Source organism: Zalophus californianus, chromosome 5 (genome assembly GCF_009762305.2).
Source record: "Zalophus californianus isolate mZalCal1 chromosome 5, mZalCal1.pri.v2, whole genome shotgun sequence".
Lineage (NCBI taxonomy): Eukaryota > Metazoa > Chordata > Mammalia > Carnivora > Otariidae > Zalophus > Zalophus californianus.
In genome coordinates this window covers 93033039-93057787 of record NC_045599.1, presented here as the reverse complement: position 1 = coordinate 93057787, position 24749 = coordinate 93033039, and the positions used below count along the sequence as shown (strand labels likewise).

General features: G+C 51.9%; 1 protein-coding gene across 1 annotated transcript in view; it reads right to left on the bottom strand.

The window, feature by feature from the left end:
- Nucleotides 1–23425, bottom strand: part of STK10 (serine/threonine kinase 10) — a 117734-nt gene extending 94309 nt beyond the window's left edge. Inside the window, exon 1 of the mRNA XM_027605305.2 lies at nt 22906–23425. Coding sequence (XP_027461106.1) covers nt 22906–23061 — 156 coding nt within the window. The 5' untranslated portion in view covers nt 23062–23425. The remainder of the gene's footprint in view (nt 1–22905) is intronic.
- Nucleotides 23426–24749: the final 1324 nt, after the last annotated feature.

The following is a 24749-nucleotide window of genomic DNA, read 5'->3' as shown; positions in this document are numbered from 1 at the left end:
GATGAGCTCCCTGCTCAGCAGGGAGTCTGCTTCTCCCTCTCTCTCTTTCTCATAAAATAAATAAAATCCTTTAAAAAAAAAAGGGAAAGGAAATTCTGACACCTGCTACAACATGGATGACCCTTTGCTAAGTGAAAAAAAGCCAGTCACAAAAGAACAAATATCATATGCCCCCACTTATGTGAGATCCCTACAGGAGTGAAATTCAGAGACAGAAGGTATAACAGAGGCCACTAGGGGGGATGGACAGACAGTGTTTAATGGGGACAGAGTGTCTGTTTGGGATGATGAAAGAGTTCTGGACACGGACAGTGGGGAAGGCTGCACATTGTGAATGTACTTAAGGCCGCTAAATTGTACACTTAGAAACGGCTAAAAATGGTCAGTTTTATGTTATGCATATTTTACCACAATTTTAAGAACTGAGAGCAAGAGAGAAATGACCATGTAAGTGGTGCAAGCAATTCCAGGCGTGAGGAGCCAATGTCCAGGAAAAGGGAGCAGAACCCACATGCCCTCAGGCAGCCCGTGAGCTGCAGGGCTGCCTCTGGGAGCACTCACTCACTGTGCTGCATAAGGGAGCACACTTAGGAAAGTGTGCTTAGGGCCTACAACACAGGCCCTAAAAGCAAGCCACTGGGGTCTGGAGCCTCTAAATCGCAATCTGTGGGAAAGCATGAGGGGAACGAGCTGCCCTGGACCCCACGAACAGCCCAGTCAGTCTCCACTGTGGTGCCTTCCTGAGGACAGTGTCACACACCATTCACCTCAGAGAACAGCTCTGCAACCTGATCTACTGCAAATGGTAATGGCCAAGCTGCTCCCACACGCCTAACACCCCTGGAAGGACAATGGGCATTCACATCGCCTCACATGACGCAACAGCACCCAGCACCTCAGTGTCCCCATTCTACAGGCTTTGAGGGGGGACATGGCTGGAGCTAGGGTAGTGGCACCAGAATTTGATTCTGGGTCTTCTCACTTCCAAGACTCTGTGCACTTTCCACTACGATACAGAGTCTCCCTATCATCCCCAGAACTCAGAAGCCTCTAAGACCGGATGACGACAGACACCTACGAGCACTCCCAGGCCAGCCCTGCACAGGGCACCCTCCATGCAGAGACTGAGCAGGGGCACCTGGGTGGCTCAGTTGGTCAAGCAGAGACACAGCAACCCTGCCCCTAGCCTCAAGGTCCAGTTAGAGACCTACCCCTCTACCGCTGGTGGCAAGACTGCATGCTTGTGGGGGGAGGGGAACCGAGAGGGGCTGTCGATCCTTGCCAGGGAACCTTCTGGAAGGGAGTAATGCCAGTAGGCAATTTTTATATTCATTTGTAAATTTATTCTGTTTAGGTAACTGTTTCTGTGAACTCAGCTGCAAAGTCCCCAGGCCCCCACACAGTGACAACAACAGTCTCGCACTGATCAAGGTCACTGGACTACAAACACGTGCTAACTCACTTATCTCCTCAACCACCCTATGATGTCAGTGCTATTACTATCTCATGCACAGATGAGGAGACTGGAGTAGAGTCCCCTGCAACACGGGAGACAGGGCTGGTCTGGACCCCTGCTCCCAAGTCTGCACTCTGGCAGGCTCACCCTTCCTCCACGTGCTCCCTTCCACATGTGGCCCAGGAGCCCGGTGTGGGGAGGGAATTTCCTGTGGGGTCATTCCCCCAGGTCAGTCCTGGTGCTGGAACTCACCTGCTCATTCGTCCTACCTGAGTGGGGGCCTCTCCCCTAAACTCCTCCTAAACTTGGTAGCTTATCGAGAACACCTGAGAAACTCATGAATTCAGCCACTGGGTGCCTGCGCTCTCGTGCTCGCTCGCTTTCTCTCTCTCAACTGATTGTGTACCTGCCTTTCCATTTTTGTAATGCTGATTTTCAAGTGTCCCACAAGAGGACCACCAAAGTACCCTTACACATTGCACAACACACACGCTCCTTCTCTCCAAACCCAGAAGAGGAGGTGAGGCCTGCAAAAGGAGAGCTCAGTGGGATGGCCAGAGCTAGGGCCGGGTGAGCACAGCAACCACCTTGACCATGCTCTCTTGACCCCCAGCCAGAGCAGCATGGGGGAGAGCTGAGTGGGCATAAGCCGCACCCCACGCCCCAATCATTCACCCTTCACTCCTGAGAGGTGGTAAAAGGAGGCTGCATGTCATCTCTTCCTGGGTTTCCTTAAAAGAGTATTTTCTGCCCAAAGTGGGGGAGGCCCAGGCACGGACTGTTTCCCATGAGTGCACAAAACTTGCCTTGCCCATCACCCTGAAAGGCAGCATTGACCATGGGGCTGAGCCTCCAGCTGGGCGCCAGTGTCAACACCGAGGGACGCCCGCTGCCCAGCACCTCGCTCAGATTACAGGGACCAGAGCCTGCCAGAAAGGGGTTAGTTGGCAGCAGTCATGGCGCCTAAAGTGACTTGGCCAAAATTAAATTCTTTAAAAGCCTGGTTGAGGCAGCAATCTGCTCACCCCGATGTCAGAGTACGGAATGATAATAGCTGATGATAAACACAGCTAACATTGCCTGAGCACACTCACTGTGTGCCAGGACAGGCCTTAAATGGAATTTCTCACTTCATCCTCCATCCAACCCTTGGAGACAAGTATTAGTAGTTCCACCTTACAGATGAGAAAACTGAGATTTCAAGAGGCACGGTGATTTGCCTCAGGTCACACAGCAAGTAGGGGGTAAAAAGCAGATCCAAATGCAAGCCTGTCTTGCTCAAAGAGCCTAAATTCCAAATCTCTTCCCAACCAGCCCCTCTTGGGGAGTACCCAGGGTTCCTGCTCCATCTCCCATTGCCAAAGATAAAGGAAGACCATGAGGAACAACATGCTTGGCAGCTGTTGGGTACTAAAAGCACCAAAATTTAATCTACCCATAAGCCATTAAGGCAGGTGTTAGCCATCATGCCCATTTCCCAGATTAGCAGACTAAGGCTCAAAGGGGTATCAGAACCCACCCAAAATTGTGAGCTGTTGTGGTCTCCTGACCCCCAGGCCAGTGCTCTCTTCACTACACTAGACTGCCAGGAATCCGCTTCTTCCCTCCCTATTCATTCATTCAACCATTATTTACTGAGTTCATGTTATAGGTGAGACACTTTTCTAGTGAACGAGATAGCTTCTGCCTAGACAGAGCATTGGTGGTAGGAATCACTGCCCTCCCGTGACATAATTCATCCTTCTTGATTTTTCTTCAGTGGAGCTAACCTGCCCACATTCCCAGTCCCCAAAATACAATGGAGCAGAATCCACCTCCATCTCTAGAAGTGGGTGTGTGACTCGTCCTGGTCAATCAGAACACGATTGGCTCAGGGAGAATAATGTGATCGTGTTAGCCAGTGAGATGCAAGCTCGGAACAGTAGCAGAGGCGGCGGAGGTTGCCCCACAACCCGCTTCGCCCGAGCCCCCTCCACTGAGGCAGCAGGCCTGGAACTGCTGGGACCTGTGCCTGCAAGCAGAGCCTGCAAACGAGACCAGCCAAAGCCACAGGGCCTGGAGAGGGCACAAGAGGACACTGTTTGATCCCCGGGATGAATTTTTACACTGGGAAGGTACTATTGAGAGCCTCATTTTATATATAAGAAAACTGATGCTCAGAGAGGTGAAGTCACTTGCTCGAGGACACAGAGCAGGTAAATAACAGGGCTGGGAGTTGAATTCAGGCCCATGTGGCTTCAGCGTCCATGTGCTGACCTCTTTGCCCGAGGTCAAATTCTGCAAAGGTGCTGTCTGGGCCTCAGTTTCCCCCTCGTAGAAGGGTGAGGAAATGATGCCCAAGCTCCCTCCGTGGTCAGACATGAGGCATCTTGGAGAGTGGGTGGGTCTTGGAAAGCTAAGGGTGGTCCAAGTGGATGGGGCACCTGTGGGAGTTGACAGGCAAGGAGTCACATAAAGAACAAGTGGATGCCTGTGGCCTCTGACGTCCATCTCTCCCACTCGCTGAGCAAGGCTGGGGTCCAGCAAAGGATGGGGGGGCCCCCACCCAGCCCTCCACTGCTGGCTGGCAGTGACTAACGCCTCAGCCCACACCCTTGAGAGCAGACACACAGTGGCCACTTGTGTTTACTGGCCAGGGCACCTCCGTGGGAACAATCTTCCCCCTTGTGCAGCTCTCGGGGCCCAGCCTGGAGGAGGTGGGGACAACTCTCCCAGCAGGGAGCCCTGCCCCACACCAGGGGCCCCGGCCAGTCCAGTCAGGGGCCGGGGGCTTCCTAAAAGTCACCCACAAAGCAGCAGCTGGTGGAGACAACCCCCAGGCCCACCCCCTTCCCTCCTGGCTGCAGGCTGATCACTGTGTCCCTCCCTCCTCCTCCAGGAAAAGAGCTGGTATCACAGAACTCAGATCAGAAAGAACATTAACCACCACTCCCACACCCCAACTCCCCGACCCCCGCTACAGAGGAAGAAACAGAGTCCACAAAAATGAAGGCAGTGACCAAGGTCCAATCTGGGACAGCCGCCTTATCCCCCTTGCAGATTCACAACTCTCCTTCCCTTTGGCAACTGCGCTCCCTCTTGGTGCAAGGAGTTCATAAGGAGCTAAGCCCACCGGGTCCCAGGGCACAGCGCAGGCCCAGCCACTCATTCCTGGCCCTCTCAGCCATAGCCAGTGGTTCACACTCGCACAAGTGACCCAAGGCAGGCCAACAGGGTTGTATCTGGGTGGTTCTGGGTCAGTTTGGGGTTTTTTGGTTTTTTGGTTAAGTTATCAGGAAAGCAGCTTTTTTCTTTCTCTGACGTTGCTAAACTGGTAGAATGAAAGGCTGGAGAGTCCATAGCCCATGTGGCCAATCCTTCTGAGAGCCTGCCTGGGGATGAAGCCCTGACAAAGGAAACAGGGCCCACAAATGGAGAAGGGCAGATGATGAGGCCTGTGGACACCTGGAGCCAGCTGTTCCTGAAGACAGGGTCTGCCCTTAGACTTTTCAGTTACATGAGCCAATAAACCCCCTCCTGGACTTCTGTCATTTGCCACCAAAGAGTAAGTAAGTTTGCCATCTCTGGGGGTATTCCAGCAGAGATCACATATCCATGGAGGTACCTCACCACACAACACACATGTAATTAAGGGCCACCTTCAAAAGGGTCACCAAGACCTACCAAGTGACCTTCACTGAGGCCTCTCACAGGACCTAACTGATAATCCAGGACACAAAGACCCAAGTAGAAAACAAGGTTACTAAGGGGCCACAGGCAACAGAAACCAGGGGATTCTTCTGCCAGAAGAATTTTCCTCCAAAAAAGTAGAGATGCATATTTATTAAATTACCAGAAACAAGGAATAATGGGACCCTCCAGTTGGTGACAAAACAGGTGGTAAAATGGGTATGCTCATTACTGACAAAAACAGATTCCATCTTCTAAAGACAAAAATTGCAATAGGTTTTTAAAGCCTATTATCCCTCATTCCTAAGAATTTAAGGCCAGGAAGTTACTCAAATAAAGACAACAAAAGAAAGGTACTAGGATCATGTTCACAGTAGCCCATAATGATGGCAAAAAAATGCAAATAGGCTAAATGTTCAACAGTCAGACAATGGTTAACTTAGTGAGGTATTAAGCAACGCTTTAAGATGATAAATAAGAGGACAATACAGTAGTGAGAGAAAATAATTAAGCCATAATAGTCAGTCAACAAGGCAGGATAATAAAGTTGTAGCTAAGCTAGAACTTTGGGAAATTCTGGGCATCTACAAATGAAGAGGACCTGAAAACAGGGCATAAGGAATACAAGTAATTTCACTCAATGACATCGGACAATTATCCACAGGGGTCCCAGCAAGGACAGACTGGGGATGGTGCCCAGAAGTGACCACTTTATCTTGATCTTGTCTTGAATATATACAGGGATGGGCACCCTCGTCCATCCAATATGGTGGCTACCAGCCACACGTGGCTGCCACACTGAAGAGAGCAGGAAACAGAATATTCCCATCACTGCAGAAAGTTCTAGTAGGCAGCTTTGCACATAAGGCTGCACTTGGCAGAAAATACTTTCTCACAAAGGTGAGGGGGCATCTAAAACTCACTTCCGTGTTCCAGACCCAGCCTCAGAAACATGTATTTCTTTTTCTAGAAAGAAACGAAGGAAGTGCAAAGAGTGGGTAGAAGAACCTCAGGTGGTGATCACTCGCTAGTGAGGTCTCCTAGCAACCTGGCTGGGCAGCAGGCGTGAGGGAAGGCTCCCAGCCGGCCCGTCGGATGAGCAGCCTGGGCGTGTGGGTCAGAGCCAGAGAATGGAGTAGACAAGGCTAAAGCTTTCTACTTTCCCTATCCTCTTGAATCCGGATGGCTGTGTCAAATACGGTTAAGGCCACTGGAACCGAGGAGGGGCTTGGTCTGTGTCCTACAGTATACAGCTGTGGAGTCCCTGCCCAAAAACATTTTCTCTTTGCACGGTGAGGTCTGTTACTCATCACAGGAAAGGCTTCGACTCTATTACCGAGGGAGGAAATCTAGGCCTGGAAGGTCACAACAGGACCGGCTATGTGCAGGGGAAGGGCCCAACATAAAGGCAAGCAGGGTGTTCTGAGGGCAGCAGACATAGAGCCAGGAGAGGCAGCCAAGGTGGCCTTGGGTTCCGACTTCCACCAATGCCCCGGACTGGCAGGCATGAGTCAGCTGAGGAGTGGAGCCTGAGCACCACAGCCTAGCCTTCCAGAGGCTTGGGCTTGTGGGCCTCAGGAAGATGGCGGCCTGCCTAGGCCTCCTGTATGGTCTCTGGAGGCCGGATAAGCATCACCCCACCGGAATCCAGCATGGGTCCACGAGGTATGCAGAAGCACTGCTGCCCGCTACTGTTAAGAGAAAATGAAGGCCCCTGTCCCAGGTCACCCAGCTAGGAAGTGCCGTCAGGACTTGACGCAGGCCCAGCTCTCCCAGCAGAAGCCCCCTAGAGGAAACATCTCCAGGGGCTCCCACCCAGTTTCCAGGTGTGCCAGGCCTCCTTCCCCAGCTCTTCCCTCTCAGCCTTTAGCCAGAAACCCTCTTTGGCCAAACGTCAATGGCTCCCTGACGCCTGACCCAAAGCCTAGACACCCTGGCCTGGCACGAGGAGCCCTGGTGACTTTCCCCATCTACTTTTCCAGGATTCCACCACCACCACCCCCATACACAACCCCCTGCTACAGCCAGTGCGCTCCTGCTGCCAACTTTCATGCCTTTCCTTCTGCTCTTTCCTCCACCTGGAGCGCCTTCCCCATACTGTGCTTATCCCACAAAGTCTAACTCAACCACAGCCTGTTCTGTGAAATGCTCTGGGAACCCCAGCTCCCCGACTACTATTTCACACCTTATCAGGCCTTTCTCCACAGACTTCCTGGTACCCCGGTCATTTGTGTTCAAAGATTCTCTCTCTAATTTGGCTGTGAGCTCTGAAAGGCTAAGTCCATGTCCGATTCATTTTAGTCTGCCCCATAGAGCCTAGCCCAAAATAGCCAGTGGATAGAGGAACATGGGAGGGTGGGTAAATGGGAAGACGGGAGAACGGGAGGGCAGGCAGGCAGATGAGCAGGGGATGGGTGAATGCGAGGGTCAGAGGGGCAGCTGGAGGGATGGGGCATGAATGGGAGGGAGAGTGCGTAGATGGATGAACGGGTAGATGGAGGAATGGAAGGGAGGGGGGTATGGAAGGATGGGCGTGTGGGAGGATGGACAGATGGACAGAGGGGAGGGTGAGCGAGCAGGAGTTTGAATGGGCAGATGGGAGAACAGGTAGATATGAGAGAAGAAGAAAGGAATGAAAAGTAGGACTAGGCAGTAAACCATCATGAAGTCTTCTTTTTTCCCAAAAGGCACTTGAGCCTACCTTGTCGTTGACTTCTATGGACACCAGACTCTCTCCTTCCCTCAATTCTACAGCCAAGAGTTATTTCTACAGGTACCTAACCTACTGCATCTCACCCATGTCCCCACCTTGTCCAACCTAGAAATGGGCAAATTTCCACCGAGTGATTTGTAGAATGGAAACAGCACAGGACCTAGGTTCAAATTCCGACTCTACTCCTTACCAGCTAAGCGCCCTTCAGGAAGGCAAGGAACCAGGCTGTCGTTTTCTGATAGCCATGTGGACAATTCCAGAGACACAGGACAAAGTTTAGGAGCCACCGTGGGTTAATCGGTCAACTACTGGCTGTCACAGTCCTCGGTTAGGACTGTGAGTTTTTGATTTTCAAAAGCCTCAGAGCATGTTCACCTTGTTCACCAATATTATCTACTATTATTATGTTCAGCCACAGGATATACTAAGTATTTTAAAATAATGGACGGATGAACTGGTGTTCGTATCTGTGTGCAAACAGAAAGAAATGATGCCCTCCACATAAGGACAAAAAGGAAAGTGACGAGAAGTCCATTTTCTCCTCAATATATTTATGTTCCTGAATCTCTAGCTGGTCTCTGGTTTTGAACGCAGTCTCTTCTCTAGCTCGGAGAAGCCAAAGCCTTTGACTGGGCAGGATATATACAGTTAATGAGTCCTGCCAAGTGGAGAGAAACCACTTCCCTATCACTAATCACTGGGCCAGGTTTCAGCTCGTGACAAATGAGACAGCCAAGTTTCAGAACAAGAGACACTTAAGGATAGTAAAGATTGGGAGGCACAAAGCAGAGGAGTGGCATGGCTTGCAAAGCCAGCCATTAAATACCCTCTCCCTCAGGGAAGGGAAGCCTAGCGAGCCATCCCGGCCCAGCAGGGCAATGCTGAGCCTCCAAATCCTTCTGGGCTAGCAAATAAAAAAACCAAAACCCAACAGGATTGGCCTCAAAGATACCACGCCATGGCCTTGATCGAAAACCCAGGCAACCTGTCCAACTTGGCCCGGTATGTGGGAGCCTTCAGATCTCAGCTGTTCAAAAGTGATGGGGATCCAACCCCACCTACTGCCGATAAAGGAGGTGGGAAGGTGATACAGGGCCACTGCTCCCACCTCTCCCGAGCTCCCTCTCGCTGGAGGAGGGCCCAGAGAGGAATGGGTGCTGAGTCACGGCAGGAGGGCAGCCTGGGGTCAACAGCCCAGAGGAGGGAGAGAAGAAGGAAGCAGCTCTAGCCAGCATGTCTTCCGTGACCCACCTTCCTGCACACACCGTGCAGGGCTTACCTCACTCCATCTTCACCACAACCTTGGGGGACGTGTGCTCTCTTACCAGCCCCACTTTCCAGGCAGTTCCAAACCTCACAGGTGAAAACTGCTCCATGTTTTCAATCAACAGTACTTTTTGTGCTGTTTTTTATTATTTTAAAAATCAACACACACTCATTAAAGAGAGTCTTCTAAATATAATATTACAAAGAAGACAAAGCAAAGCACCCATAGTCCCTTGAGCGGACCTAGAAGGTATTATGCTAAGTGAAATAAAGGAAACAGGAAGACAAATACCCTGTGATTTCACTTATATGTGGAATCTAAAAAACAAACAAATGAACAAACAAACAAACAGACTCTTAAATACAGAGGACTGGTGGTTGCCAGAGGAGGGGGGAAATATGAAATAAAGGGGATTAAGAGGTACGAACTTGGGGCACCTGGGTGGCTTAGTCTGCCTTCAGCTCAGGTCATGATCTCAGGGTCCTAGGATCAAGCCTGCTTCTCCCTCTGCCTGCCCCCTCCTCCCTGCTTATGCACTCCTTCTGTCAAATAAAAACATCTTTAAAAAAAAAAGAGGTATAAACTTCCAGTTATAAAATACATAAGTCATGGAGATAAAAATACAATATAGTCAATAACATTGCAATAATGTTGTTTGGTGACAGATGGTGACTATACTTGTTGTAGTGAGCACAGAGTATCACCCAGGATTCCTGAATCATTACGTGGTACACCTGATGCATTCTGGAGCACCTCCACGGTGCCGTGGTGGGGTCGTACCCACCTTAACACTTCCCAGCTGTGTGACCTCTCTGTCCCTCCCTTTCCGCCTTCGTCCAATAAAGACGTTCTTAGTTCCTGCTTCCCAGGCTGTTGTGAGCATTCGGTGAGTTAATGTGTGAAAGTCGCTTACTTAGAACAGAGCTGGGCTGTAGTGAGCATCCCACAAACATTTGCTCCTTATTCTCCGCAAGTATATGCTCCCCCACTTTATAAACGTGGGATTCAACTGTGCACGCTGATCGGTCGTTTCGCTGAACGGTATCCTTCTGCACTGTCTGCAATGACTGTCATGCCATTTAACCATATGGCGTCACAAACAGCCCTTTGGATCACAAACACTCTTCCACAGCCTCGCCTCCCAGAGCTACAGACTGTTCCACTGACTGGCAGGGTCAGCACAGATCGGACATACTGTCAGGCCACCCGCCCCATCCCATGGTGCTGCACCAAAAGGCCCGAGACTTGATTCCAGATGCCAGATGGCTCTCCAAGTGGTTGGGCCACACCGCAGGCCTCAGGGTCACACAGGCGGGTAGCCCACCCCTGTGCCCTGGCTACCACTAGACCTAAAATGTGAGGAGCTGTGCTCAGGTCAGTCCTGCTGGCTCCTGGCTGTGTGTCCCTGGGGACTGGCCTCATAAGACTGCAGGTATAAAGACAGAACTGTTGAAACATTATGTGGTACAGCTGAAATTCACACAACACTGTACATTAATTACACTTCAATTAAAAAAAAAAAAACATGTATAATCCCAGAGATAACTGCCTTTCGCATTTGGGAGTACCTCCTGCCAATATTCCACAGTGCAGGATAAGAAGTATGTCACACTTGTGAGAGAGCTGGTATCATCCCCATTTCTGCAGAAAAGGAAACTGAGGCAACGTCACTTGCCCCAAGTCACACAGTACAGGCAGTGGCCGAGCTGGGCCTTGCGAAGTGAAGGGCACCACCAAGTCAGGGGCCTCAGAGGCGGGACTCCGGCGGGAGGTGTAGGGTGCTCCACAGGTCTTCTGGGGATCACCTTGCTGGCCTCAGCGGATGGTGTGCAAACAGAGCAGAGGCTCGGCACACAGCTGGCTCTGCTTCCTCATTAACACAGGCCCCAGTCCCCCCTCCTTGGCCCACAGAAGCAGCAGGAGGCTTCCTGTCACCTCAAAGTGGGGGCGGGCTGGAGGGCACTGGAGGAAGGAGGCGGCTTGAAAAAGAGCTGGGGCACCAGAGCCCACCAAGACGCACAACAAAGGTAGAAAAGACTCTCAAGGCCAAACAGGGAAGCGGGCCAGCTCTGACGGGGTCATTGCCTCAGGGTGACAAAGCCAGCTTTGATGGTGGCAACAGCCTCCAAGGCCAAGAATTGGGCCTGGGCTCCCAGACAAAACAGGCTGGAGCTTTCCAGGAAGGAGGGCAAAGTCAGGCGCGCCCTTCAGCCGTGAATGTTGCTCTTCCACCAACCGGAGTGGCCCCAGCCACCCCCGACTGACTGGCCACGGGCAGGCACCCCAGAGCGGAGACTGTGAAGCCGGAGCCTCTTTATCACTGAATCGTGTTCATTGTCATAACACGGCAGGCGAGAGAGAAATAAGCTTTAGGCTGACCTCCAGGAACCCATCACACCAGCTCTCTCTGCGAGAAGCAGCCTCCTGCATGACAAACAAGGGGAGGTGGTCCAGGGACTCTGCCTGCCAATCCTCAGGAAGCCAGTCTGGTCGATCAGCCGCAAGAATCCTCAGCACGCTGACGCTGCCGGCAGCCACCTTCCCTTCTCCCTCCATTCTGAGCACTGTGTGAAGGACTGGCCGTGACTCAGTCTTCACAAGTTCTCCCGGGGAGGCACTATTTTGATCCTCCAGTTTACAGCTCAAGATACTGAGGCTCGGAAAGGTGAGGTGACTTTCCCAAGGTCACAAGTAGGCAGGGGAAACTAGGAGAAAGCTCAGCAATGATCCCCATGCCTACACTGGTAGTCACAGTGCTGGGCCTGCCCACAGAGGGAGGAAGTGGGGGCTGGCATTTACTCATTCATTGTTCACTCATTCAGCAAAAATTTACTAAGCATCTGCCATGAGCATCTACTATGTTAGGCACAAAAAAATCTCCCTGCCTTCAGGGACCTTACATCTTCCAGAGAGGAAAGAAAATAAACAAGGAGACACACAAAAGAAATCTAGTCTGTGACTGGAGCTCTGAAGGAAATCAGCAAAGAGCTGTCACCTTGGTCAGGGGGTCAGTCAGGGCAGGCCTCTCTGAGAGGGGACATGTGAATTGAGACCCAGAGGATGAGCAGAAGCCCTGGCTGCGCAAAGTAGTAGGAAGAGAATGGGAGGCAGAGAGAACAGCGAGTGCAAAGGTCCTGAGACAGAAAAGGGATATACCTTCAACTCCTCTCAGTGGCTCCATCCCCCCCCCACCCTCCAGACAGAGGCTAGCTAGAGTTAACTCTTCAGTCACCAGCATGTGGTTAAACCTCTTGAGTCTCAGGGCCTGAATTCTGGCTCTGGTATCGCCTGTTAGTAAGAAAACAAAATAAGCAAGCTATGGGGAAAGGAAGAAAAAAATGTAGCGAAGGGGAAAACAGGGAAAAAGAGGAAGAGGGCAAAGACTGAGTGAAGAGGAAGGTGAGTGCGGTGGGCGGAGGGAGAAAGGGGAAGGGAAGCACCCAGGAGCACACTGAGCCTTAAGATGCTGTGGCGCCAGCCGGCCCACACCCACCAGAGCGCTCCAGGAGGAGGCCAGGAGCACCCAGCTTCCCCACCGTGACGCTCGCCCACTTCCCCTGCCACTTCCTCTGTGAGCCGGAGCCCTGCCTACACCCGTCACCACTTCCTCTGTGTGAGAGGCCACCGCCACCATCTCCGGGCTCAGACCCAGCTAAGGCTGAGGCAGGCCTAGGAAGGAGGGTGTAGCAACACGAAGGCCCCAGGGAGACACCACACTGAAGGGACCCTGGGCCCTCTCCTCACGCCCTTCGTCTTTCCCTGCATCCTGTACAGGAGAAAAGGCACGGGCTCCTAGCCAGAGACATCTAGGGTCAAGTCCAGCCTTGCCACGGAAAATCCGTGTGAGCCTAAGCAAATCAACCGGTGGGCTTCTCTGGGCCTCTGCTTCATCAGGTGTGGAGTGAGGATGCTAACCCCTGCCTTTCATGGGGCCAGCAGAAGCATAAATGATGAACAGATAGGAAGAGCAGGTCCCCACTTACCTTGTTCACCCTGGAACCCACAGTGCCCGGCACACAGTGGGTGCTCAATTCATCATTCTAATGGCTAACACTTATTTGAGCTTTTCTGAGGTCCTGAGCCAAGTGGTTTCCATGGGTTATTTCACCCTCCAACCCCCCTATGAGGCAGTCCCATTCCCAGCGCCACTTTGCTGCTAAAGACACAGAGGCACGCTTAAGTACTTTTCTCAGGATCCTACAACCCACAGGAGGTAGAGAGCCAGGCTTTAACTCCAGAAGCTCATCCAAGTTCCTGTGCCAACTCTGATCCCCGGCAAACGTGAGCTTCTTCCCTTCCCTCCTCACCCTCTCTGCTTTCTTGCCTCCTCCTCCTGACCATCCCTTGCTCTCTAGAATCTTCCTGCCTCCCCTCCACATAAAACATCTCGTTCTTGGGCTGGTTGCCTTCCATCAGTTACTTCCTCTCCCTGGGCTCTGACCGGGGCCCCGACCACAGTGCTGGCCTTCCCTCCTACCCCCACCTGCTGGAGCCACCAGGGTGTGGCCACTCTGTCCCAGCCTTCACTCATCAGTGGCCACCCCGGCCTTGGGCAGCCAGGAAACCTGGCTCTGGCATCCCCTAACTCCCCTACTCTGGTGACCCTCCAAAAAGAGCTCCTCTCTAACACTGCACGAGGCTGACCTGGTCAGGCCCGGGGGACTCAGGGCAAGCAGGACATTAGCTGAGCTAATAAAAGCATCACAACCAAATTCCTCAGCTTGGCATTCAAGGCCTTCTTGTCCTGGCCCCAAATAGTATTCTTGATCTGGCCCTGCCCTGGGCCAGCCCCTCCAGCCAAGCCCAGCTCCCAAACCCACTGACCACTGGACTCAAGGAGGCAAGTGAAATGTATAGAAGGGGCCAGGAGGAGGGCACAAGGTGGGGGTGAACATCAGAGGCCAGATCCGCACTGTGCAGTATAGCGGCCACATGTCGCTACTGGGCACCTAGAACGTGGCTAGTCCAGACTGAGATGTGCTGTAAACACAAAACACAAACCCATTTCAAAGACTTAGTATGGAATAAGAGTATTAAATATCTCTTTCGGGGTGTCTGGCTACACTGTCAGTAGAGTGTGCAATTCCTGATCTTGGGGTTGTGAGTTCGAGCCCCATGTTGGGTGTAGAGATTACTTAAAAATAAATTTTTGGGGGGGCACCTGGGTGGCTCAGTTGGTTAAGCGACTGCCTTCGGCTCGGGTCATGATCCTGGAGTCCTGGGATAGAGTCCCACATTGGGCTCCCTGCTCAGCAGGGAGTCTGCTTCTCCCTCTGACCCTTTTCCCTCTCGTGCTCTCTATCTCTCATTCTCTCTCTCAAATAAATAAATAAATCTTTAAAAAGAAATAATAAATAAATTTTTTTAAAAGACAAATCAATAAGTAACTATCTTTTTTACTCTATATTGATTATTGAATGCTGCAAATGATACTTTGGATATATTAGGTTAAATAAAATATACTATTAAACAGGTGGCCAACAGACTCATGAAATGATGCTCATCAACACTCATCATCAGGGAGATGCAAATCAAAACCACAAAGAGATAATCACCTCACACCTGTCAGAATCTCTTGTATCAAATACACAAGAATCTACAAGTATTGGTGAGGATGTGGAGAAAAGAGAAGCCTCGTGCACTGCTGGTGGGAATGTAAACCAGTGCAGCCACTGTGAAGAAGAGTATGGAGGCTCCTCAAGCAATTAAAAATGAGATACCAGGGGCGCCTCAGTGGCGCTGTCCATTAAGCGTCCAACTCTTGATTTCGGCTCAGGTCATGATCTCAGGGTTGTGAGATGGAGCCCCATGATGGGCTCCACACTCAGCAGGGAGTCTGCTTGAGATTCTCTCTCTCGCTCTTCCTCTGCCCTGGCCCCCCCTACCCTGCACGCAAGCAAGCACACACTCTCTCTAAATAAATAAATATTTTTTTAAAAAATAGAGATACCATACAACCCAGTATTTCCACTACTAGGTATTTTTACCCAAAGAAAGTGACAACACTCATTCAAAAAGACCTCTGCACCCTTATGTTTACCACAACATTATTTACAATAGCCCAGATATGGAAGCAACTCATGTGTCCACTAATGGATGAATGGATAAAGAAGATGCAGTGTAATGCATTACTATTAGTCAGCCATAAAAAAGCCTGAGATCTTGCCATTTGAGACAACATGGATGGTCCTAACGGGTATCATGCTAAGTGAAGTCAGTCAGAGAAAGACAAATGCCATATGATTTCATTTATATGTGGAATCTAGAAAACAAAACAAACAACCAACCAAAAACAGACTCCTAAATACAGAGAATACACTGGTGGTAGCCAGAGGGAAGGGGGCTTTTATGTGAAATATGATTTCATAATGCTGGCAAGAACTTCAAATTTGGTTCACCCACCGTGGGAGCCACACAAATCAGGCCACAGGCCACACGAGCCTCGAGGGCCCCCGACTGGCAACCTCAGGCCTCACTATATGGCCTCTCTCCTGGGCCAGGCTGCTCTCCAGCTTGCCATCACCACCCCACCTGCCCTGCCTGGTGGCAGCCTTCCTCTTTTCCCAGAAGCCCTGCCTCTGTCCTGCAACAGCTCACTCAACCCAGCAGAACCCCCTCTTCCTCCCCCCACCCCGGGCACCCAGCAGCAAGGGATGCTGCTGGCCACATCCAGCACCTCCTAGGAGCCAAATGCTGTGCCCTTCCTGGGCGGCGACTCCTAGTCTCAGCCCCACCCTACACAGGAGGAAACAGGCTCAGAGAGCAGCCCCTCGCCTGAGATCACACAGCCGGGATTCAGACCCCGGTCCATCTGGCTGCAAGGCCTGAGTCTTTCATCATATACTCTGGGACTCGACACACAGACGTGAATTAATACTGTTTGCCAAACCGAATCGAGCCAGTTCACTTCTACGAGGCAGTGGTGCTCAGCTGGAGCAATTCTGCCCCTCCAGGGGACATGTGGCAATGCCTGGAGACATTTTTGGCTGTCGCAACTAGGGGACAGAGGAGGAGGAAGTACCGGCACTGGGGGTGGTTCTAATGAATAGAAGCTAAGGATACTGCTAACGTCCTATCATGCGTGGCACAACCCCTCTCACAAAGAATTTCGACCCAAACATCAACAGTGCCAGGGTGGGGCAGCCCTGGTAGAAGAGGCAAGCTACCTTCACCAGCTAGACCCCAAGACCTGACCTCTACTGCTCAGCTGCTTGCACACGCCCACCTTTGTCCCTGCTTTTTCCTTAGGCTCTTCTTTCCAGCTTATCTCTTCCCTCCGGCAAAAGACGGGGGACACAGCCTCCCGTGATGGGAACCAAAACATCAGCAATGATGACAGCACAAAGAGCTCCAGCGGCCCAGACCACCCAGACGAGTTGGAGCTCACCCCCTGACTCACACCTGTGCAGCTGGGCCACCGAGGGACCCAGGGAGTGACGGACAGTGACCTTCCCCTCATTAGAATACGAAAATCTCCGCCCAAGGAAGAGCACAAGCCTCCTGAACACAACATACAACGGACGTACAGGCACGTTTCCTGGAGGTGCATGCGTGACCTTATGTCTGCCTCTACATACAGAGACAAGGCTCCCCTTTCTCAATATTCATCCTAACCCTAGACGAAAGGAACCCATTCACTCTTGCTCAGGGAGTCTCAGCCTTGGAAGTTAATCCCGAGATTTCCTTATTTGCTTCAAGTTTCCTTTGTGTGACAAGTTCACCTGGTGTAGTCTCTACCTTGTGACTCACCAAGAAGCCAACTCACACTGGTTGGGTCTCACTACAAATACTCTTTCTTCTTTGTCCCCTAGGAAGCGGCAGTCACTAGCCAGGACCTTCTCTTTTTGCTACCACAAGCATCAACAATAACAAAGTATCTTCCTTTCTTGCCCACCTCCTGAGTGGGGATCAGGTGCCAAAGTGCATCACACCTCCTCAGCTCCTTCAGCCCTCCTCTCCTCCAAATGATCATGTCCCTTTACAGGCAAGAGCCTGAAGCTCAGAGCGCAAGGTCACTGGCTCTGCTTGAAACCCAGACCCCACTGAGCCCCAAATTTCTTCCCTTACCCACCCTGTTACTGCCCTCGGCGGCAGCCAAGAACCGGGAGTGACCATGCGGACTGTTTTCTGGGGTCTGTGAGGCAGGCAGCCCTGGAGTTGTCCCTGGTCTGGGTAATCTCAGGAGGCCAGGGGACCCCACATGGAAGTGGGGGTTGGGGATCTGCTTAGTTGTTGAGCTCACGTCACCAGGGCCTGCTCCGGAGCCAGCCAGAAACAGTCCCAGTGTTAAATCAGCTGCTCAAGCAGACCCCCTGAGGTCGGCAACACCCCAGGAAGCTCAGGGCCCCTGGAGTTTAGGACCAAGCCAGGAACCCACTCACAATAGCGTGGACTTCTATTTAAAAACACTAGGCTGAGCGGAAATAAGGTTACTGCCTGGGGGCAGATCTCTTTCCGGAGGAGGAGGGGAGGGGCACAGGCCGAGCCCCCCCCCCCCCACCCGGCAGCCCCAGAGGAAGCGGAAACCCAGGCCTTAAAACTATGGGCAGGAGAGGAGGTGAAAGGAGGGCCCCAGCCGGGAGGGGCAGAAGGCCTGACAGCTGGCTCCCACCTCACTAAGCCTCTGCTTTGTCTGAACCGGCGGCGCAGGGCAGGATGTGGCACTTGAAGGGTGAAGGTTAACAATGGATCTCTGGGCTAGAGGGCACCTGAGGTCCCCAAAGAGGGCAGACCCGTCCAGGGCCCCAAAGGACTCGGGGACTGGCCCTTGGCCAGAGCAAGGGAAGAAAGGGAGCCTCTAGTAACTTCTCTCGATTTCTTTTAAAAATCCTCCCTCAAATAGGCATACCCTTCCACCCTGTAAATCCCTCTGAGCATCGAGCCTAAAACAGGATTTAAAACACAAAAAGAACTTTACTAGCAAACCTGCTCATCAACGTATAGCTCTGCTCTAAGGCTCACTTTGGAAACGCCAATGTCCCAACACCATTGATATACCACGGATCAATTTCATTGAAACGCTAAATTCGCATTTGCTTGTGTGCAGTTTTGTGGACCAGAAACACTAAGTGAACAAAGAACACCGCACCCAGCCGAACCAAGTGGCGAGGAAATGCCCACATTGCACAGGGATGCACCTCGAACGTGTCAGGGGCCCGTGGCCCACACAACATCTGGGGTCCCAGTTAGCGCCCGACTTCAGATAGCCCTCCTCCCACCGCTTCCCCTGCAGCCATGGGTCCTGCCCCCACGGCCACAGCGCCCAGCGCGTGGTTTTCACCTTACGATGCTGTATTTAGTGTAAGATGTTTGTATTTCTTATCTATAAATTTGTGTACAACTACAACCGGTTTTTTAGGTTCCTTTTTTTTTTTTTTTTTATGGGCTCCTGCTGCAGGCTGCAGTTCCTAAGTGTTCTGCTCTTAGCACCATGTCTTATAAGGTGCGGTTCTTACTGATTTTACTCAGCATCAAGACCTTTTGCGGAAGGTATATTTACATTACAGCAGAACTATGTTATGTAAAGTGCTTAGCACAGCGCCTGGCACATAAATAATAAGCATTTAATCAACTGTGCCTTGCTAGGGGAAAAAAAAAAAGCTAGGGGCACCTGAATGACTTAGTTAAGCTTCCAACTCTTGGTTTTGGCTCAGGTCATGATCTCAGGTGGTGGGATCGAGTCCTGCGTGGGGCTCCATGCTCAGGGCACAGTCTGCTGGAGATTCTCTCTCTCCCTCTCCTTCTGCCCCTCCCTCCCACTCCTGCCCCTCCCTCTCCACCCACACACACTCTCTAAAATAAGTAAAATCTTTTTTTAAAAAAGTGAAATATCCAATAAGATTAAGGCCAAGGCAGCACTGAGCCAACCCAGAAGGTATGTAGGAAGCATTTAGAATAATACAGAAAGAGGTTTAAGAATGAAAGATAGTATAAAACACTGTAGGTATGTAAGATTACAACCCTGCATTAAAACATTTTTTTCCACCATAAAAAATTGGTAAAGTCGGTAAGGAAATATATCAAAATGTCAAGAGCAATTGATGGGACTTAGGGTGATGTTTTTCCTTTTACCTAAAAAAAATTTTCTTTGTATACTCCCTATTTTGCAAAAGCATACACCACTTAACAGCTTAAAGGTAACATAAGATCAAAACCAAAGTAATTTTTGGGCGCCTGGGTGGCTCAGGTGGTTGGGCGTCTGCCTTCGGCTCGGGTCATGATTCCAGGGTCCTGGGATCGAGTCCCGCATCGGGCTCCCTGCTCCTTGGGGGCCTGCTTCTCCCTCTGCTTCTCTCTTTCCCTCTCTGCTTCTCATGAATAAATAACTAAAATCTTAAAAACAAACAAAAACAAAAGCAAAAACAAAAGTAATTTTCAAGAAGCAGAAAAATTGAGCCCCTGGCTGGCTCCGTTGGTGGAGTGGGCAACTCTTGGTCTCAGGGTTGTGAATTCAAGCCCCATGTTGGGTATAGAGATTACTTAAAAATAAAATCTTTAAAAAGGAGGGGAAAAAAGGGCAGAAAAATAATCTCAGCCTGCTAACCCAACTCCTGATGTCTGCTCACTCTGTGCTTAGCACGTGAGTACCCACCCTTGCCACTATAAGAGAAAGCACATCCTGCTTGAAGGCAACTTTGTTCCACTCAACGTATCAAACACTTCCTCTCCTTTCTACCTTGTCTTCAGAATAAAGAGGACTTTTAAGAAGCATTCTGAAATGATACAGGACAAGCATTTTGAAACCACATAAATACTGTAACATTTGCTTTGTATCAAGTAATGAGATAGAAATGATTTTCTTTTGAAATCAATTTGCATGGCATAAGGATTAAGTGAGAATGACCTTGATTCTGCCCAGAATGAATCCTACCCTCCTTTTTCTCTCCTGAGGCCAACTGCTCATTGGTATATCAGGGAGAATAGGAGAAAGGGGACTCCTATCTTGAGGTTGCGATTGTTTTCGGTTTTGAGCTTCTGCAAGAAGGTCGTCAGGAAATCTGGAGTCAGAGTCCTGTCCTAACAAGCATGTGACAAACTGAGATTTCTAAGGCTGTATACACCAGGGAAGTCCTCAGTACTGACTACCCCATGCTGGCTGCCAGGAGAACAGAGGGTAGAGATGGTGCTCCCCAGTTCACAGCCAGCTAGCTGCTCAGGCACCGTGTCAACACGTAAGTTCTGGTCCCAGCCATAAAATCTAGATGGAACTTCTGGCCTTTGCTGCCCTGGTGGCCATGCCAGGGGACAATGAAGTGGAAAGTATTACCGGATTCAACTTTAAGGGGCTGAGCAAGAAGCTCTTCAGAGGAGGCGGCATGTGTGACAGGGATCTTCAATCCAGGGTGGGTCTTCCATAGTGGGCAACTAAGGAAAGTGTTAAACTGAAGCTCAGAGCCTTGGGTTCCAATCCCTTCTTCTCCAGGGGCCCCCGTACCCCCACATATAACATGAGGTTGAGTTGGATGAGCGGGTTACACCCCAAGGCCAGACAGGTGATGTAATATATCGTTCAGGTGTATCAGCCATCGCACAGTTCTCTTGCTCTAGCTCCCTCTTGTCTTAATTATGAGAAAATCGTGGGTTCCGAGGTGGTGGGGAGGGAGCTGTGGTGCAGCCAGCTCACAGCTTTGGGAACTAGATTCACTTAAAAAGGGTCCACTTGCCCTGGACAACCAGGGGACAAAATAACTTGTGAATCAGATACGCTCCTTTGTATGAAACTTCCAGAGTAGCAGGGGAGTTTTACAGGGCTAGAGCAGGCGGAAATGACAAGCAAAACTGACAAGGGGAAATCTTACCAGCATAAAAGTAAAGTTCTGCATTTAGGCTTAAAAGAAAATGAGGGGCACCTGGGTGGCTCAGTGTTTTGAGTGACCGACTCTTGATTTCAGCTCAGGTTATGATCTCAGGGTTGCGAGATTCAGCCTTGCTCGGGCTCTGTCCTCAGCACAGAGTCTCCTTGAGATTCTCTCCCTCCCCCTCTGCCAAGCCCCCACCCCGCCCCCCCCCACCGCCAATGGTCCCAAGCTCTCTCTCACTCTCTAAAATAAATAAATAAAATCTTTAAAAAAGAAATAAAGAAAATGAACCATTTGGAGCCAGGATACACTGGGAGAGAAGACAAGACTGCAAGTGAAAGCCAGCCCCTATCAGAGAAAAAATATTAGTGCGAGCCAACAATATGCACTAAAAACACCAACTGAACCTTCTGGAGGAAAGAGGATGTAGCAAGCTGACTAAGGGTCCAGCTGCCCTCATGATGGCCAGGGCACATATGGAAGGACAGGGTCTGTCTGGAGAAGGCAAGGACCCTGGCCGCGTGTCCAAGGGGAGCGCAGCAAGCCTGAGGACAGTCTCCTAGGGCTGCTAGGAGGAAGATGCCACCTTGAGAAGGATAAAGAAAGATGTGCCGCCTGTCCTCAGACACATGCAGAGCCCTCAAGAAGAAAAGGGCAGCAAATCAAGGCAGCCCGAAAGGCGCAGGTGTGAGAGATACAGAGGCCTGCTTCTCCAACCACAGGACCTCTGCTCCAGCGGGGGTTCCACCCTGTAACAGGAAGTGCAGGCTCGAGGGGAGGTGGTAAGGTAACAAACAGGCACCGAGATGGGCCTGGTTGGCCTCGAAACTGCCTCTAGGAGCAGCACTTCTCAAAAGTTCTGTGCCTAGCCATCACCTGAGCATCTTGTTAAAAGGCAGGCTCTAACCTAGGAGGCTGGGGTGGACCTGCCATTCTGCATTTCTAAGGCGCTCCCTGGTGACGCTAACGCTGATCCTCCAGGGACCACACTTGCGTAATTGGCTCTGGACCCCTTGCAAGGCGGAGAGCAAGTCCTGACCAGGTGGGCCAAGAGAAGCCTCCTTTGTGGTCCACCACAATCTGTACAAGCTACGGGAGCCCCAAGGAGGGTGCCCGTGTCTTAGGAAGGAAAATCCCTCCTGGAGTTACACAGCAAAGTAACACTGGGCCCTTCGCTCAGTAAATGTTGCCTGAGGGAGAGGAGGAAAGAGTGGCGTTGAGCTCTGTGTGTTTGCGTCCCCAGTACAACTCAGCACTGGTTCACAGGAGCAGGAACCAGACAATGACCTGCTGCAAACGTGTCTAGAATTAATCAGCTCTGCCCCACCCATGCCTCCACAAAAGCCCTCTGCCCCCTTATTCCTGCAGGGAAAGGTGACTGAGCACTGGAAGGCTCCCCGGCTGTGACTCAAACACACACACAATCAAATCCGATCCCCGCAGCGCAATATTCCCAGGGCCCTGACCTCCCCTTGCTGCTACCCACTCCGAGCCCACCTTTCCAAGCCTAACCCCTCACTTTAGAGCCACCCCTTTTCCTGGCTCTGGCTCATTTTCAGGTGTGTCCCCAACTCCACCGATCCCTTCCAGACTCGGCCGAGATTCTCTGTCTCCACGCCTCGGCATGCTCACAGCATCTGTATGGCCTGTCTTAAAAAAGTATGCCTAAGAATCAGTTTTACGGCGGATGCGTCGTCTCGGATGCCAAGGTCCTATAAGCTCCCCTTTGTCTCCCCCTGCGGCGCCGAGCGCGGTGCCGGACACACAGGAAGTACTCAGAAACGGAGCTGGGGGCGGCGGCTGTGCCGAGAGGGGGTGCCCAGCACGCAGGGACCAGCCGAGCCGCGTGAGGGTCCCCAGGGCGGAGCGCGGGACCCCGAGTTCAAGACCCGCAGCCCCTCTGCGCCCTCCCGAGCCGTTGGCCAGGGCTGATCGGGGCCGGCGCCCCTTCCTTCCGGAGCTGCTCCACGCGCCCGGAGCCACTCACCCCCAGCGCCCTTACCTTGTAAACCTTTCCGAAGGCGCCGTCGCCCAGCTCGCCCACGATCTCCCACACCTCGTTGGGGTCCACGTCCCGGCGGACGTGCTCATATTCGCGGGACTTTCTCTTCTCGAAGGTAGACAGGCGCAGGATGCGGCGGAAATTGGCGAAAGCCATGGCTGGAGGCGCGCGAGCCGGGGAGCGAGGTGGCGCCGGCTCCGGCTCGGGCTGTGGCTCCGGCGGCCGCGAGGAGGAGGGGCTGGAGGACGCCTTGGCGCTCTGGGGTTCTCCCCAGACCCGCCCTTCCCCGCAGCCCGACCCCGGTCAAGTGCGCCCCGGGCTGCGCGCGGCGGGAACACCCGGAACCGCGCAGGCGGCGAGCGGTCCCCGCCCCCGCTCGGTCCAGTCCCCGGGGCCGCCTCCCGCCTGGCCGCGACGCTCGCGCCGCACTCCCGCCCAGCGAGCGAGCCCCGGGACGCGTTCACGGGACCTGGCCCCGCGCCCATCCACGGCCCGGCTCCACCTGCCGCTCCCCGGCAGCGCCCGGAGACCCCTTAATTGGCTGCGGGCGCTCCTCGGCTCCGCCCGTTGCCGCAGGGCACTCTGGAAACTGTAGTTCCCCGCGCGCCGCGCCTCCGCGAGCCACGGCAGGGCTTTTAAGAGAGCTTAGAGCATCCCTCGGCGGCACCCGCCCGGGTCTGCGAGGCCGGCCGCGCCGCGTGGCTCGCTAAAGGTTTGTGGGAGCGAGAGGGGAAGCCGACTGGCTTTCGCGAACGCCCACTGATGGTCGCCCAAAGGCCAAGGAGGTGAAGGGCTTTAATTACCGAATATGCCCCGCCACTACCCCGCAAGCCTGCTTTGCTCGCGCCTACTTTTCAGGTAGGGGACGCCCAGCGGGCAAAGGCTCCAGCCAGCCCCAGGCTGCACATCCTGCTGGAGGATCCCGTGTGGTTTCCTCGGCGTGGTGCTGCCTCCTAGTGCACGAAATGCTGCGCCCCTTGCGGCCGCCGCCAGTCCCCGGAGGCCGGGGCTTCCCGGCTAGTTTCCTGCTTCCCAGGGGCTCTCCCGCACCAGGATCCACAAACTGGCCAGCATGAGAGGGCCGGGAGAAAGAGCTCCTTGGGCACTTTTTAATCACATGCTTCATGATGGATCTTAAGATATGTTTGCATATTTAGTAAAAACTTTCTGAGCCTTAATTTCCCAATTTTAAAAAACTGAGCTCATTACAGACAGCAGTGAATCCTTGATCCTGGCTATTTGATTTGCTCCACTGCTCCTGTAGCAGCAACTGTTCACTGTCTATAGGACAATTATATTTTTATCTAAATCTACAAAGTGGTTCTGTGAAAATTGATAAAAGGAAACCTCACTAAAGTGGAGTTCAGAGCTGGAAAGGGGAGTCGGGAGCACTTGATGTCAATTACAGGAAAATTGTCAATTGCGGACTCCAGCGTAAGAATACTCAACAGGAACATGATCAGTTACAGGAACCAACAGGGAAAGATGCCCGTTGCAACTCGGGGAAGAAATCCACTACTCTGGTAACTCGGCCAATGGAAAACCATTATCACCCTGAACTCTTGCTTTTCTCCAGTAAGGTTTCCTTCAAAACAATTCCTTCCAACTTCCTCTTTCTCCATAAAATAAAGTTCCTCTCCTTTGTTTGTTGGACTTGTCTATGGTTTTTCCTTGGCTTGCTTGTCCTGAATTGCAACTTTCTTTTATTCTCGTATAAACCCATTTTGCTGGTAAAATAACTGGCTGTTTTATTTTTTAGGTTACATTTCCAAGTAGAGCATGCTGAGGGGTGCGCAGCCTGCAAAGGTTATTATGGTTACTCTACCTAATAATCAAATGGAATG